Below are 18,285 nucleotides of genomic sequence, written 5' to 3'. Positions count from 1 at the left end.
TAACCAAGCCATCCTTGACTAACTTCAGGTCATTCTAACAACATCGGGGGCTGTACTGCACTGGCACTTATTCAGGTATAGAAATTCTATCTGCCAGGCACTACTGGGCACATCTTTCCTGGCATGACAGAAAGATCTACAGATCTTTCCATTCTAACTACGGGCCCTCCTAGGAAGTACTACTGGAGTATACTTTTTCTTTTATCTCATAATGCCAATCACAGTAGTGAGTTCATTAACTGCTTAGTGAAATTAACATTTTCCCTTCACGGATGAACAGAGTAACATAATTTAAAAGAAATAACAAAAACTGAAACAGAATTACTGCAAAAATTGCTTTAGGCTTTTATTAGAAACAAATTCAGTTGTGAGAATTTAGTTTTTAGAAGAATTTTCAAAGGAGTATATCAGTTACTTAAAATAATATAACTACAAATGATAAAAATTCACATTTCATGTGTGTAAAAGTCACATATGAGGAAGAGATGTATACCTCTGAGTTGTGAAATCCAGGTGTACTCAGGGGCTTTCTTTCTTCCATTACTACCGCAGCAGAATTGAGAGCCCAATCTTTTATCAGGTCTTTATGTTTTTCATTGATAATAGGCCTATTATAATCCTGATTGTCATCTACTCCAAATACCTAAGAGAAGAAATTATTTTATAAATGAAAAGTCCGAGCACCAGATTAATATGAATATTATCAGTAACTTCAGAGGCAAATAAAAATATTCTAATTTCAACAGGTAATTCAATAATCAGGGAAACTTATTTAAGGACAGGGAGTGAAGGTTGGAGAGGAAAATTGGGTGGCAGCTCATGTAAATCAAACTATCCTTTTTAATATGTAGCAAAGTTCTGTTTGATAAGAAATATCCAGGATATTACATTTGATTTATTAAAAGGTGTTAATAATGTTAAATACTATAATAATGCAAAATTAGGAAAGAATACGCTTTGGCTTGTTTTCAGCTTATCTCTTTGCTCTTTTATTTTTAGGAAAGAGGCATGTTGCAAAACTGTAAACATAAAGCTGATTTTACCTGTTTCTTTCTTAACAAATGTTTAACGTTTATCTATATGAACTAAATTATACTTAGAATTTTCTAAGGTCCTGAAGAACAGATTTTGTTGTATGATCTCTGTATGGAATACAGTGAGATCGTCAAACTTTTTTTGCCTAAAAAAAAAAAAAAAAAAAAAAATCATTGAAAGGCCTTTGAAATGCAGATCTTGGGTCTACTCTCACAGATCAGCATTTTCAATAAGCAGGATGACTATGGTCAACACTTGTGAAATATTTAAATACAAAGACCAATAATCATATGCTTGATCAAGGGGAGGATCTGAGTCTGACTGACTTCCTGGCACGTAAATAGGCCCTGATGTTGCCAAACAGATTGGAAAAAGGTTGTAACTACAAAAACTGCAATGTTCCATTTTATTTACTATTAAGTCTCTTAAGCATTATTCATAGGTGTTATCTGTGGCTCTAATTATTACAATCAAGAAAAATACTATGTGTTTGAATTGGTGCTTTGTAGAAAAGATCTTAGGAACATAACCAAAGGGCCTTTTTTGGTATAAAAAGGGGAAAATACCTTAGGTTAAACTATTTTCTAGAAAGCTTTTCAATGATTGCCTGATCACATCTGATAAATTCTGAAGTCTACATTTAGTAAAGGAAACATCATTCTCAAATTCACTGAAACTTGGAAATTTTACCACTAGATGGCCTTATTACTTAATATTTAACTCAAATAGAACTGTACAGTTTTCAAAAATTGTGATTTAGTATTCTGTTGAAGCACTCAGTATTCAAATTTCCTTTGCTTTAGAAGCAAATTGTATATTACTAACTTTAAATCAAATATGGATTTTAGTAATACATGGAAGCACATGGAAGTTTACAGAAGGGAAAAAACAAACCTGTTTCATTTTGTTAAACATCAGAATTAGTAAGTTCAACAACAACAACAACAACAGTAAAAATACTGTGTATACTGTCTTGTGTGTTCTGCCTCTAGTGTCACTTGTAAAGAAAGCAAATTAGAGCTACTCGAGTTATTTAGGACTGTCTTACAAGAACACTGAGAAATTTTTCTAGCTTAAGTCACTGAACTCCAAATTTATTTCCTTATTTTTATGATTATGAGGAATAAAAATCTAACTCAAGTTTGGAAGTAAAAGATAAAAGCACCCAGGTGTGAGTATGTGCATGTGGTATCTCTCTGGCATGTTAATTTACAAATGATCTCAGGTGATTTTCTGACTTGGTAACATTTACTTGGACGCTTCACACTCAAAATGGACTTGCAAAACTTGCTTTCCTCAAACATAGAGGCACCACAAGTTTCAAACAAAATATAATCTCTCCAAATCACTCTGAAGCTATTTTGAAATGACAACAAAAGACACAGACACAAAGAAGTAACGCTTCTAGGGAAGAGGGGCTGACGTCGGACAGAAAGCACACTCAGATGACTTTCCACAGATTCCTTGCAAAGCATCGGAGACAATTATATACACATCTGTCAAAGAAGTTAAATCACTATTTGTGCCCAAACAAGTAATAGGGCCTGAAGCACTACTGTGTGGAAAAAGAAGCCTTCAAAGTTCCTACCTATATTTTTGAGTGTTCTGGAAAATTAATGATAGCAATGACCAGCCCAGCTTGAAATCTAGATCTTCCTGTTTGTGTCTAGGTGCAAAAACATCCCGTGAGGACTTTCATGTGAAAACCAAGAGGACATAAACACGCTGTGTCTGTGTACTTTAAAGCTATTAAAATTTTCACATTTCGAAAAGTACATACAATCTGACATATGAATCAAGAGTTGGACCACACTTCAGACCAAGTTTGCTACATTTTCTCTTTTCATTATAAACTGTCCCTAGGTGATTTCATCCACATCCAAGCTTCTCTTCAATTTCCAACTATAGACAGATGCTTGCCTGTCATCTCTCCTCACAGATGGCTCAAAGGTGTTTCGAACGCACTATATGTTAATCAGGCTCATGATTCTCTTCCCTTCTCTGGGCTCAATCACACCCCCCCCCCCCAACTTGATATGTGTAAAATCTGGTTCTCTCATTCAGCTAGGGACTTTTTTAGGCTGGAAGTCTAAAGTGAGGAAGGGAGAGAGATCAGATGCCTGTCTGATTGTTAGGCAGGGTCCTGCACACCAAGTTTGTCAGTTTCTAATTCTTCCAGATGGGGGCAAAAGAAAGGAGGAATAGATGGGAAGAAAAACTTTCTTTTAGAACTTGTACTGTCAGAGCTCTGTGGGTCTGGGAGAGGTTTAAAGAGAACTCATTCACGCCAGGGGTGGAAAGTGTTCATGCCTCTAGGGGCCTTGATCCAAGCAGGTGCATCTCTAGTTTAGGCAGTGACCTGTGACCCCTCCTGTGGCTTCTAGGTCTCGGGTAAAAAGATGGCACTTCCCTCGTCATTCCACTCTCAGCATTATGGAACACATCTTTACCCCTTTCCTTTCAATGTATGCATGTGATATTTGGTATCTCACCTTGGGATTTCACATCTATGTCTCAGCAACTACTCTAAGTAATTTTAACAACCTGGGACTGAGGTATGGTACTTACTCTTTGTAGGCTACTGGGCTAGCTGCCATAAGGGCTTCAAAAATTTACATAACTCAGCCCTTGCTCTCAAGGAGCTCAAGTCTAATACAAGAAGCCTAAAAAAAAAAAAAGAGACTGTCACCTGAACCATGCAAGGGCACTCTGTAGTTAAAATTTCCGTAAGATCTTTAAGTTTTAAATTTAAAGAAATGAAACATTCTCTAGATGATAAAGGACCAGTATGTGCAATACAAACCAAGCCTGTGAAAAGTGTGACCTTGGTTTTTTCACTAGCATGTTATCATCAGTGTCATTATTTAAAAGCTCAGACTGTACAGAAAATGTCCACAGTTTCTAATTCTGAAATTGGAGAGCTGGGGTGGGAGAGGGAATAACGGTATATCAAACCAAAGAGTACAGGGTCAATTTTCATGGGGGTAAATATCCCACCTACTAAATACTCATAAAGAGAGGTCAAATTATATTTGGTAACATCAGATAAGGAGCTTTGTTTATTGTGACAGGGAAGAGACCAGTGTGAAAAGGCGTGTTGAAAGGGAGAAGACTTGGGCATATAAAAATAGTAATAGGTACAAATGCTGAGCAAAATGGTAATTCAACAGCAATAATCCTTAATTTATCAGTTAAAACACTTTCCAAATCAGTTGAAATTCAGATTTCAACTTTCCACAGAAATAAGAAACACAATGGTAGGTTAAGTATCAAGCTTTCCTGGGTTTATTTTAAATTAGCAACTGAAGACAGTACTGCATTAGTATATCAATCAGGGTGTCAAGGCTCAACCTCAGATGACCAGGACAACGCTTTCCTCAATGAGCAAGGACCTCCTAGGTAGAGAGAGCAGGGTCTCTACCAGTTCAAGTCAACAGCAAAGGTTCCCAAGAAAATCACTTGATACGTTAAGAACTATGCAGAATCCTAGCTTCTAACATCAGGGAACAAAATCAGGATGACTTTACAGAGGAGAATTTGTTCAAACATGTAATTTTTCATGAAAATCTAATTTCACTTTTGGAAAGAAAAATCCTTTAAAAATCAATGGAATAAATGGCTCTAAATGTTTAACACTGTGATTTTTAGAACATATTTGTAATCAACTTTTAAATTTAAAACGCATTTAAAATTTTAGGAAAAAAGAGCTCAGAATGGGGTTAAGAGAGACATTTTATATTTTATCATGGTATACAAACATGCGTACATGCATGTCCACAGCAGTATTATTCACAATAGCCAAAGGTGGAAATGGCCCAAATGTCATCAATAGATGAATGGACAGATAAAATGTGGTCTATCCACACAATGGTGTATTAGTCACAAAAAGGAATGAAATACTGATACATGCTACATCAAGGATGAACCTTGGAAGCATTATGCTTGTGAAAGCAGCCAGTCACCAACGGCCACACACTGTATGACTTTCCATTTATATACGAAAGGCCCAGAAGAAGTAAATCCAGACACAGAAAGTAGATTAGTGGCTGCCAGGGGCCGGGGGAAACGGAACTGGGTTTGGCGTCTCTTTCTGGGGTGACAAAAATGTCCTGGAATTAGACAGTGCTGGTGGTTGTATAACTTTGTAAATGTGCCCAAAGCCAATGAAATATACACTTTAAACGGCTAAAACGGTGAAAGTTATGTGAATTTTACCTCAGTTTTTTAAAAAAGTCACCATCTAGTTTGATCCTGTTCCTTTTTACTTCTGTCTGGGTAAAAACATGCTCTCAGAACTTTGCCCTCTCCCTGCCCTACCCCGTGCGCCTTGACTCTTCCGTTCCTTAGGAGTTATATCCACGACCTCTTGCCTTTCCAGCACTGCTTAACATCTTCTGTTAGCTCCCCCTTTCGCGTCCTCAAATTATGCTCAGGTCTAATCTCCTGCTTCTACACTTAAAATGTCCAATTTCTCTCTTTATGGCTCATTTTCTTGACATGCATTCCTTCCTTTCGTGTCTAAAATATGGCTGTTCATCAATGACCATGTTACCTTTTCTTTGCCAAGCGATTTCTAAGTGCTGTTAGCTGGGTATTGCTAGAAACGTAAAGGCATGCCCAGTCTCCTACTAATCAAGGCAACTCCCCTAAGACTTAAACACATGTATTTCTTCTAATACAACCTATACTCCTCAGCTTTCTACTGACAAAGCGAAGCTTATAACACATACAAGGTTTTAAATGACACATCAAGGTTTTAAACGACCCATGTTAACAAGTTATGTTAGGATCAAGATACAAACTAGTTTCAGCAAATAAAAAATACAGGAAAACCTGTTTGTGGAGGACTGGCTGAAAGTGACCAATCCACAAATTCACTAAATAAAGCAGCTTATCTATAGCTTAACCACATACAAATATTGACAGAAATTAAAAAGCAGGTCATGCAGTTTTCTTTCTCATCCATTCATTAAAAAGGGATTGAGTGTCTGCTATGTGCCAGGCACCGTTCTAACAAGCACAAGAGATACAGAAGTGATCTGACAAACCGGGTCATTCTAGAAAGGCCAGGCAGGAAATAAACTAGCTAGAGGGGAGTTCTATAAGGAAAATAAAACATGGTAATGTGATACAGAGAGAGCAGAGGTGAATGCCAGGGCTACTTGGGCAGGGTGGGGAGAGAAAGTCTCTGAGCATGAGTACGGAGAAGGAGCTAGGTGTGTGAAAACACTCTAGGTGGCAAGCACTGTTAAGCAGGAAAATCAGCAGGATTTCATATAATAACACAGGAAGGAAGGGGGGAAAACCTAGTAAACGTTAAGCTTTCAACTGATGAAGTAAGGTGAGGGTTCAGTTGTGAAGCTCTGGGAACACAGCAGGAGAGGGTTTCCTGTACCTGAGGAGGGCTACGAAGGAGAGCTGAGAAGGGGCAAGGAGCCATAATCACAGTGACCAAAAGTAAATCCTTGTGATACAGATTAAAAGAAAAAAATGATCAGCGAAGAGAGGGCAAGAAAGATTAGTATAAGAGGAAGAAAAACGAAGCCCTCAGAATTTGCTGGCTAAGAACTGCTGTTTGCTTTGGCCCGGGAACTCAGATTGTTCCTGGGTTGGCACAAAGTGGAAGCAAACATGAAGTCCAAATCAAAATGCTGCCTGTTATCAAGGTCCTCTCTTCTTACTCAAGGCTCGGAGCTGATCTCCTCATCTTAGTTCCCACGCATGTCAGACCCTGAGTCTGAGTGGACCTGGGATGTGCTGCCTTTCTATGTTCCGTCGGGCACTGTCACCCAGATTTTGACTCAGGTTTATCAGGGTTCCCCTGGCTCTGACTTGGTCAGATCTGAAGTCTTGCTGTGGACTTCAAGGTTTGTAATATCCCCTATTCCAAACTGCTTACAGCTGGATTCAGGTTCTCAGCACTGACTTTCTTTGGGCTGTAGATATTCTTCATCCTGTGTTTCCAGTCTTGTCATAGTTTTCCTGGTTCTGGATTCTTCCCTACCACTTGCTGCCTGCAGAGCAGCACCAGTAGATACAAGGCCCATGAGAGAAAAGACTATGCTGAGAAGAGGTATTTTGGGGGATATATGGACAGGAATCAAAACTCAAGGCAGGAAACTTATGGAAAGTACTTTTTTCAAAAGAGCACCTCAAGCCAATTTTTTGGACCAATTTCTTTTTCTTGTTGTTAATTTAATATTTAGCTTTCTGTTCTCACTACAAGTTTTTCTCCCTTTGCCTGGAAGACTAGGAAATTGCCCTCATAACATCCTCCTCTTCCCTCAGCAGGGTCTGTTTCGATAGAGGAGTGGGAAGAAGAAACTGGTTACTGTGATGGGTTCTCTAGATCCCAGAGGAAGGCCAGACAAGGGAGGGCTGGGAGGCTATCAGTACTATGGAAGGCAGTTACCTTTCATCCAGGCAGTGAACAGCATTTTCTTATCATAGCGCATCTCCATGTAAGCTTAGACATAAAACTTAAGAGGTCTTCATAAACAACAGGCATTTGTGTTATAAAAAGAAGTGAATTTGGGGACAATGCATAAAATAAGGCTACCTATTGACAACCACACAACAACAACATGAACCAAAATGCTGTAATCCCATAACCTGGAGTTTGGTGAGGGGATATTTTGGTTACCTTCTGACTACAACCAGCACAGAAAAACAAAGATACAGTATTTCAGCTTGGTAATTTCTTTAAAGAGATCCTATTTTAACTACATGCAACTTCTCCTAAATTATACCTGTTCTAATTAACTTGTTTAGGCCCAGGAACATGATGTATTTGGGGGAAAAATTGAAGAGGCATTCAATGCTGTTATCATGCGATACTGTGGCTTACTGCTTTTTGATTCCAATGTGCTATTTTCTGTTTCTTGTGTTCAATCCTTTTCAGCCTCCTTTGTTCACTCTTATTCCTTTTGTCCACCAATGCTCGTGTTGCTAAGAACTTCATACTTTGTCTCCTCTCCCTCTGTACATTCTTTCTAAGTATTCTCATCTATTATTTTGCACAGAGCTACTCCTTGATATTTCCCAACTTAGTATTTTAGCCCAGATCTCTTATCTAAGACTCAGATGTTTCTATCCAAATGAATACTGGACACACCAGCAGCTTTTTAATTGCTTTCTGTTTCCAATCCATTCTTCACACTTCTGACAATGATTAGATGTCACTGCCCTATTTAAGAGTTTTCAGGGATTCTCCTCCAGCATTAAAATATCTAAAGTCCTTAGTATGATACACAGGGGCCTTCAATATCTACTCTGATCTCATCTGTCTAAAATAACTGTGGTCCTCTGAACAGGTCCTCCACACTCTCATGCTCCATATTTGGAACAGAGTGCTCCATATTTCTGAAAAACCCTACTTTATCATGCCTGTTATGGGATTGATTCCACCTGCTTAAAAATCAGCTCGGTTGGCAATTAAATTCCGTATTGAAGACATATAAAATGCCAGGCACTAGGTTCCCACAGTTAAGGAGTTTACATTCATGTGTGCACACGTATTTGGGGGAGTGGGAAGGTGAATAAATAGGAAAGTGTTAAGTAGTGATAAAGCTTATGATTAAAATCAAACAGGCTGACTTGACAGTGAGTGCCTACACAGATCTCTTTAGACTGCTCGGCCAAAAACTTCTCTGAAGGTGGGATGTTTAACCTGAGATCTTTTCTTGGAGGCTACTGGCACCCTTCCTCCAATAGCTTATGTCTATCAAAGCACTCAGCATTACTATTCTAATTCATGTTTTTACTTGTGCATTTCCATTCCTCTACAGACTCATGTTTCGAGGGGAAGAACTCTGTCTTTTCAACTTGAACCTCTCTCTTCTAACACAAAGCTTGGCATACAGTTGATGTTGAATAAAGGCTGTGAAAACAAATCAATGAAATAAACCAGTTTTCAAATGATGGAGTGGAAAGGGTAAGAGACTAAATGCAAGTTTTCAGGGCCAAACAATGAAATTTAGATGGAAAGCAGCTAAGGCCCCAACTTCTATCCACACACCTGAACTCATCCAAGCAACTTGATATGATGCATGTATTGCTACACCCTCCCAGAGCACTCACTTCTGGGCTAGTCCTGGTCTTTGTTTTCTCCACACTTGCAGGTTACTTCATCTTCTTCACACATTTGACTCCTGCTTCCCTGCTTTTGTTTCCCAGAGTCTGACATTAACATTGGCCTCTGGCTCTAACCACAACGAGTAGACTCAGCTCTTTTTCTCTGTATTCACAAGACAACCAGTGACTGTTTCCTATAGTTATGGGCAGCTTTGTTTTCTGGTTTATGCAAACTAGGAATGACCATTCACATAGAACCATTACTCCCTTAAAGGAATCCCACTTTAAAATCTTGGTTTTCTCTTCTATCCACAGTGTTACCATACAATTTGCCACTGAAGAAAAAATGCTCATGATAATTACACACAGCAGGTATGCACCAGGTTGTGTGGTCACCCTTTCCATCCAGCCGTTTCCTAAGGGTCATGTGCACTTGTTTTTTGGCTTTCTGCTATCCTGGACAGGCTGCTCCCTTGCACTTCCCCTTGGGCTTCAGATTTGACTCTTTCAGGCTGAAAACACTTTCCAGCATTTATCCATACCTTGTGTAGAGATCCATTATGTGGAGACTCCTGGTAAGGGTAATAACATAGCTAACATTTTTAGATGTCTTATTACAAGACAGGCATTATGTATTATTTGAATTCTATATTTGAATTCTTTTTATAAAACCTGGTGAACTTTCTTCCATTTTAGAAAAAAAGAAAGGTTCAAAATGGTTACTTTACTCAAGGGCACATATCTGGTACGTGCAGAGTTTAACTTAATCGCAGATCTATCTGCCTGCAGATGCTCATGTTCTTCAATACTACAATATAATCCCTCACCGTGAAATAACCTAGTAGAGAAAACATTGACCACTATGATCATAATATCCATAAACCAAACAAAGGCATAATAGGATTAAAATCATTATTAATCTGAATTCTAAAACTTATCATTCTCCTTTTCAAACCTATTTTGCATGTGACAGTATTTTAGATAGCAATATCCTTGTCCTCAATGACCAGACAGAATGTTCTTAGACTTCTTTTAATATAACTGGAAAACTCACTTTATTCATCTGCTTCTTACTTGCTTTATTTCTCTTAGACTAGTGGGTCTCTGAAAGTTTGGTGTCATACACTCCAACAGTAAACAATTTTGAGCATGTGTTCCTCAATAAATGATATACATGTCTATCTGTGTAGTAACAGATTGCATACACTACAGAACACACTCCAACATGTAAATAAAGACTAAGAAAATAAAAGTAAAAGTCCTAATAATTTTCCTACCTCCCAAAGGTGGACCTCTTCGACTCCCTGAAAGCCCGCTCCGTGAACCCCTCACCTGAACTAGTGGCTCTCAAAAGTTAAGGTGCATACGAATTATCACCCGCAGATCTTGCTTTTAAAGCAGATTCTGATTCGGCCTGTTTAGATCAGGGCTAAGAGTCTCTGGGATTTCTAGTAGGCTCTTAAGTGACGCTAATGCTGCTCACACTGAGTAACAAGAACTTAAACAAGAGGTTAACACGTAACCAAACTTAAGCTGTTATTTTCTACGGTAAAACAAACAGCTGATCCTAAATTCAACTTTCCATAACTACAGGCAAAATTGTTAAAAACTGCTTTTAAAACCAAACAACACAATCATTAGACACATTAACTAATAACATCAAAGAACACGTCTAAAATGTAAATAATCATCATGGCTGGGCATACACTTAAGTGGCTGAATTCAGAGTATCACAGTGAAACAGATTTTGTTTCCATACACTTCTTTTCTATCTCCAAAGGCAGCAGTGAACAGAAATTAAGAAAAGAAAATAAGGACAAAGAACAAAATGGACTAAAACATACACACTTTCACCTATTTCTGACATGAAACCAGCAGGCAAGATTCACGGGTGAATATCATCGGGTGACGTTTATGTTTATATTAACAGGGGCAGAGCAGCCTGGCTTTTTATGTAAATACAGAGTGAGAATGGGTCAAAGTACACGGTTTTAAAATTCTATCTTATATTTACACAACTTTAAAAGGTCCAAACAGCTTATAAACATAAAGGACTTTACATGTGGAAGTCAGGTAAGTTCAGAATATCAGCAGAATAAAATCAGAAAGCAGTTTGGTTTTATTGTTAGTTTTGCAGTTCCCTCACAAAATCCTAAAGTTCCCATGCCGCTGACTGCATGAGAACATTTCATGCTGACCCTCCAATAATTTCCAACAGTCAAATACACCAAAAGAAAACTACCACCATCCCCGAATTTCAATTATTTACCTTGTCAATCATTTTTCTTGCTTCCACTTCCTCACTGTTGGGATTCTCTAACTCAATGGTATAAGTACCCTTGTCACTTTGGTCATCATCATTATCCTTTTCAGAAGTGGCAGAAGTAGGTTGATTTTTTAACATTTTATCCATCTCCTGGCTTGGTCTGTGCCCAAGACTCCCTGAACTTCTCAATAATGCAGTTTGTAGGAAGGGAATGGACACCGATGGCTCCTCTGATTTCTGTTTTAACAATTTCCCATGTGGAACACCATGCCCCCCTCTGTGATGCGTAGAGCTAGTCTGGAAAGACAAAGAAACCACTTTGGCATCTGCTGTTGGAGATTTTGCTTTTTCAAGTTTTGTATGTGGTGTCGAGTAAGTAGTTTCCTGACACAAGATTCCCGCACTCTGAGTAAAAGAGTAGGACCGTCTTTTTCTGGGATTGTCTTCGTCAAAGAATGCAATCATAAAAGCAGTTTGACTTACAACAGCTTGGTCTTGATGCTTCTCAGTGGCCTGGGCCTTCTGCAGCTTTTTCTGTTCGGAGTGGTGCCGCCTTAAGTGTTCCTCGAGAGCAGCACGCTTGCTACAGCGCCTGTGGGCCCCAGCATTTTCTGAATCGCTCTGTGTACCGTCATCATGTTTATTTCCTGGACACAAAACAGAAGCCACATAATAGGGAAGGAAAAAGTCCCATGTAGAAAATTAGACGCGTATACAAAAGTGTTACTTGCTTTTGGCCTCCTCCCCCTCTTCAACCCCAGTCATATGTTCGTTTCAGTAACAGGCTCGGCAAACTCCCCTCAACTGCAATGCTCACATTCAAATTTTCTCAACCAACAATGAGGTCCTTTATAAATAAATGAATAGGACTGCTTTTCTTTCTCCAAATTTTTAACTTTCTAATGATTCATTAATGTCTTAACAGATAAGCAATGCTATATCATCTGCGGTAATCTGTATTTATAACATTAATAAACGTTAATCCGGCCTCCAAACCTTATACCTTCTTTAGCAATCAAAAATTGGCTTCTAGCCTGAGAGGAAAAGAGAAAAGAGAGTAATCCTCCTGAGATGCTTATCACTACACAGTAAAATAGAACACAAATGCCATAAAATGTGGTGAATTTTGACAATGTTTAATACTTCTAAAACTACAGCATACTTTTATAAAAAGTATACAAAATTTTAATACAAAGATACAAATTTGTAGTTTCCACCAATTACTATACACTTCTCTACAAGTGTCTTTCTAGCTATGAGAAGTTTTGCAAATTTACATTTGTGCTCTAAACTCTGGTGGCTTCAAAGAGTTAAATAAAGCATGCTAAAGGCCTATCACAGAATAGCATCGTCTATGAAATCCTATATAAATCTAACCACCTTCTGGGCAAATGGCAGGGTGCTAAATATAACCAGCTAAAAATCTGTCTTCTCTATAAAGCATATAGAGTCAAGTTAGAATATGTTTGAATTTTGAAACATTAGGTTCCTAACAGCTTTTCTGTTACCCTTCATAGTTCTACTAGGGATTAAATGTGAAACATTAGAGAAATTAGTTTTCAATGATTTAGAATTTTAAGTATTTAAATAAGTACATTAGAAGAAATTATCAAATGATACTTATATTATTATAGCATAAATTTTTTTGAAGGTCAAGAATTTTTCTATGCTTCCTAAATTATTCAGTTTTAGACTGAATGAATTACAAACGAGGGCTTAAATGATGGCTTCATTGGAAGAAAAGTGCTTCCAGTCCCAAGTCTGAGTTTAAACCTTTTCTGGGCTACAAATTCTAAATCTGAAGACCTGCTGAATAATGTAGTAACAAACAAGACAATGATCAGAACTGGACGATGCAGTGGCTGGGAGGGGCAAAGGGCACACATCCAAAAGAGAAAGGGGAATTTTAATACTCATGGAGTTCTTTTTTGTTTTTTGTTTTAAATGTACTTAGAGGTTACCAACTGGTGCTAATGATTTAACAGAAGACTAGTTGCAAAAATGTACATAAAAGGTGTGAGAAGACTCAGAAGCTAGAAAGAATCCACAGAAAAGGGTAATGTTTTGAAAAAGTCACAGGCAAGGGAAGCCAAGGGAGAGGATTAAACCAACACGAAGGGAGGCACTTCTCAGCAAAACAAAACTGACGAATGTCATAAACATCAGATACAACAACAAATCTGAAAATCTTTCTTCAAATTAGCAATTATTCAAAATGCAATCTGAAAAGAACAATAAAACCCAAACAGGTGTTTAATTAATGGAATCCCCACCCTCAGGCAATTAAGCAAGGAATCAGGGATAGCAAATGGAACGCAAAACCAAAGTAAACCACTAATTCAAATATAAAACTCACTGAAAACATGCTATTTTACAATCTTTTTTATTGTTGCACTGGCTGAACTGGAAAGGAATCCAGTTTCCAAGAGCCAGTAATAACTAAACTCTAAATTTCTGTACCAATAAGACCAAATAGCCCACACAGCACATATATACAACATGAAAACACCATCTTTACAAGACTTCAGCTCTTGTACCAACGTGTAAAATTTGGCACTTCAGTGGTGTTGGGTCCTTTTGGTATTTTTTAAGTTACAGTTTAAAACTTTTTATGGATTAGCCATTTTCTTTCATGGAATATTGCTATTCCTTCTTGTATTTTTCAGTGTTACAAAAGGGGAGACCCCTGGCAAGAACTGCAATTTCTCTTTGTACTCAACAACAACAAAAATCACTGGGAAACTCTCCTCTCCGAGTTTCTGTGTTGTCTACCATCAACCACGACTAAATATGTTGAAGTCTGTTCAGTATTTTTGGGGGTAGGTTAGCTGTACCAGGTCAGACGTTGTGGTCAAAAGAAGCTGCAAGTCTCCTAAAGGGAAAAGTGTACGGGCTTTGTGAGCATGATTTTCTTCACTGTCCCAAAGCGCGTGCACTTTACTCTTGTAGGAGCAAAGGTTTTTGCTTTTATTTTACTTACTTTTAATTTTTGAGACTGATTCAAATAATTGCTGGAAGTCTAATTAATGTAAAATTGTTGCCTTTATTTAAAGTCTATGTATACACTTTCAACATCCTACCTGGATTGTGGAAATTCTGTCTAATGATGGCATATCTGACTTTGGGAAAAAGTCAAATGTCATTTATAAATATAACTGGAGCAATAAAATGGATCTATCTTGAACCAAAAATGAGTTATATTCACAAAGATATTTTTTTGTAAAATGGTCTGAAGGCCAATCCAAAAGAAGAGTTCTGAGTGATGGCAATACACTAGAACATGTGTCTACCCATAAATCAACTTTGAGGGAAAACAGCAATTTGTATAATTTCTGGTAAAATTTTTAAATATCATTAATGCACAGATACAGTGTGATTATGGGCATTAATGCCTCTGTTTGGAATCAGGCTTACAGATGGGCCTTGTTCAAGAAGAGAATGGCTAAAAATGATGGCTTAAAAATAATAGCTAATACAGAAAATGCTTATGATGACTAAAAAAAACAGTTATAAAATAAAGGGATAAAGGTATTTTAAAATGGCAACTTTTTAAAAATAACCTTTTAGCTCACTTTTGGCACATTTATTAAAAGTAGTTTGAGAAAGACCATGTCATTTCTAAATTGTCAAGATTTATGCTACCTTTTATATTACACTTGGATATCAGTACTATTTATTGATTCTTACAAATGGTCAGCATACAGATGGGTAGCTTTTATCTGTGAGCTTTCACCTATACGTAAATATATAGTTCTCAGTTATGAATTTAATATTATCTGACAGAGGCAAAAGATAACAATCAATATGAAGAGCATAATGCAGGCAATTGCTTATGATTATAATTAGGTTTAGTAATAGGCCCCAGCAAAGAATTAGGTAATCACACCACCTCACTATCCTGAAATGTCTTAGAAGCAAATCAGAACAGGTATTTCTTCAGTACTTGACCAAAATCCCAGGGCATAAAGTACAGGTTAAACTAGGGTTCGTCTTATCATTGATAGCAAAGTCATTCATTGTGTATTCAAATTACTGAGTACTTGCCACATAATTAAGTCCCAGGTGAAGTGTTAGAGATACAGTGACCTCAATTAGCATTTGTTAAAGCTCATTAACTCCTTGTATAGTAACAGAATGGTCATATTAGCATGCAGTCATTTCTCTTAATGATAGCTTATGAAATAAAATTAAGATAGAGTAATTAAGATAGAGCAAAACAATAGAAAAATTATTCAGCTGATACCCTGTTGTACAGGTATAGATATCTGACTAATTTTGGCCAAGTGTTATACTAATAAAGCATATACTACTTCACAAATAAACACTCAATTGTGGTTTCATAAGTTTTAGTATCAAAAACATTTTTAATTCAATTAATTCCCAGTATCTCTAAACCAAGAATTTTGTTCTCTAAACCAAGATTTTTGTTTCACGAATAACCACTGAGAAAAGTTTGAAACATTTTCTCAACAATGTGACTGTATTACTGGGGCACCAGGGTAGCTCAGTCAGCAAGTGTCTGACTCTTGATTTCAGCTCAGGTCATGATCTCACAGTTAGTGAGTTTGGGGCCCATGTCGGGCTCTGCACTGGCAGGTGGAGCCTCCTTCGGATTGATTCTCTCTCTCTCTCTCTCTCTCTCACACACACACACAAAATTAATAAACATTTAAAAAACCCCAATGTGACTATTATTACTAATGTAGAACTTCTCGCCCATTATCAAATGGCTTAAAATTTCTTTCAAAATCGAGACAGACATTTCACTTGAAGTATCACAATAGAGAAGAACAGAATTGAACACATCTTTTCCTTAAGTCAAGAAAGCGATAAGAAAGGTCTTCTAAGGGAATTCCACAGGTGAACTGAATGAATCTTTTATTTCCATAGGAAAAGAAATATTTTTAATGGCATAAATATAAATTCACAAAACCAATCTGGTTTTGGCAAGAAAATGAAAGCAGACTATTTTCAATGAGTAAGGTGGATATGGGCAGTATGGTTTGCTTCTGAGCTTCAAAATCAAAACAGGAAGCTTTGAAAGAGCTGAAGTTTCCTACCATATAATTTTTTATCTAGCAGTAGTTTGGTAACTGTGAAGACTGAATTTTCTTTGTCACAAAACAGCAAGTTCTGAAATGATCAAGTAATTCACTTTACCTTTCAACCTTTTCAAGTAAACTGGAACATCACTCTTAATACTTTTGGAATCCTCTTCTGTTCTTTCCCATAGCATCTGAGGAGGGTTGTTCTGTGCTAGCCAGTCAGCTACTTTATTCTCCGGTGCCATCATTCCTGTTTGAATCCCTGGTAGGTCTTGAGTTCCGGGAGAAGACTTCTTGGACTTGTGGCGCTGATCAGAAGCAAATTTTGTCACATGGTCTCTAATAGTTACCTTCCCTGGGGTACTGTCATCAAATTCAATGGTGAATGAAGCATGCCCTGCACCTGCTGTATGGGAACTTGGTGTGTCTTTTGTCGGGATTTCATGAATAGTGCTCTCTGCTATTTGTGATGGCTGCTGAAATTCTTTGGTAGGGATTTCAAAGTAACTCGGTTCCCTACAGAGAGGGAAAAGTACATCTTCACTTGCAGCTGCAGATTGTTCCTCAACGTGCTTGGCATCTATGCTGCACCCTAATAAAAAAATAAGAGAAAATTCAAAATATTTGGGAGTTTCTAGCACAGAAGGAAATATAATCATGGCCATTTGTATTACGCCATGAGAATCAGAAGGCAGATCAGAGCCTGGATGAAAAACCAGCAAATGTCAGAGAGAAGAGATGTCGGCTATAAACACAGCGTTCAGGTACCAACAGAAGATGCAAGAGAAGCCACGACAGCAAGAGATGGATCCTTCATGGCTAGACCGTATTTTTTCCAAATTGGATCCAGAAATCATCCAAGTGCAAAAGAACTGAAATCAAATGTGGATGGAGATGCACATTCAACATACATATCTTAGAGTGACAGAAAAAATAGGAATTTCCTTATCAAGTCAGGAGGATGAAATATGTATGAACAAAAAGTACAGCTTCTGCACAAAGTAAAATAAACATGAGGTCACCATGTGAGCAATATTCTAGAAGTAATTATTCCACTTACCATTCTTCACCATGACACTGAGAGGCATTACTTCTCGAATTACAAAAATAACATTGATGTGCGATCCTTGTGAGAAGATGGATACATTTTGTAAAGAATGAAAGAATAACTAAAGATAAAACATGGTTTGCTTGCAGCACTGCGATCCAAGCAGCAGTGTGAAAGAAATAGGTTAAAAATAGAAAATTTAGTTGCCAGCCAATAATCCCAGAAGAAAATTCACGTATATGTCTATACATGTGTCAGAATATGCACAAGTGTCAAGAATTCTTGGAGGAAAGCTGAATTAAATCTCAGATCAAAACAACCAGAGTTGGCAGAAGAAGTGAGCAACGCTGGGGTGCTGTCACTATTGTTCTGCTGTCTCAGAAATGAATATAAAGGTATAAAAATGCATTTATACATAATATATGTAAATGAATAAGTAAACAAAATACATAAATGAAAATGATAACTGAAAAATTTTTGTAAACTGTGTTACCAGATACTACAAATGCAAAAAATAAATAGATAAAGAAATAAAAAAGATTAAGCTGCTCTATTTTTCAGGAAGCAAAAGAACCATAGCCATTATTAAGATGATAAAGAATTCAAATGAAAAACATTTTCCTAAAGCTCATAAAAGTACTCCGTTTTTAAACAGATTGATGGGAAAACCGTATGCAGGTAATTTATTAGGAGGAAAGACAATACAGGGAGACTAGGCTGTTTCCAGTCATTCCCCAATTAAGTGAAGTAATATTTGGTCTCTTGAAGCATCGAATATTAGATCTTGATGGGATTCTTCAGGTGCTGTAATTGAATTC

The 18,285-nt window shown here is 37.4% G+C and overlaps 1 protein-coding gene across 47 annotated transcripts in view; it reads right to left on the bottom strand.

The window, feature by feature from the left end:
* The window catches only part of CEP170 (centrosomal protein 170), a 126,455-nt gene that overhangs the window by 35,477 nt on the left and 72,693 nt on the right, over nucleotides 1–18,285 (bottom strand). For 19 of the 47 annotated variants that reach the window (XM_043568263.1, XM_043568269.1, XM_043568273.1 and 16 more), the window contains exons 8-11: nucleotides 16,535–17,011; nucleotides 11,858–12,021; nucleotides 11,378–11,671; nucleotides 494–643 (exon numbers count right to left, since the gene is read on the bottom strand). In XM_043568263.1, the coding sequence (XP_043424198.1) occupies nucleotides 494–643; nucleotides 11,378–11,671; nucleotides 11,858–12,021; nucleotides 16,535–17,011 (1,085 nt within the window). Of the gene's footprint in view, nucleotides 1–493; nucleotides 644–11,377; nucleotides 12,022–16,534; nucleotides 17,012–18,285 lie in introns of all 47 variants that reach the window. The other 28 variants (XM_043568248.1, XM_043568247.1, XM_043568252.1 and 25 more) reach the window with 2 other exon arrangements.

This window comes from Prionailurus bengalensis, chromosome E4 (assembly GCF_016509475.1).
Source record: "Prionailurus bengalensis isolate Pbe53 chromosome E4, Fcat_Pben_1.1_paternal_pri, whole genome shotgun sequence".
Taxonomy (NCBI): Eukaryota; Metazoa; Chordata; class Mammalia; order Carnivora; family Felidae; genus Prionailurus; species Prionailurus bengalensis.
The sequence above is the reverse complement of the archived record's forward strand: the minus strand, read 5'-3'. Positions and strand labels throughout refer to the sequence as shown.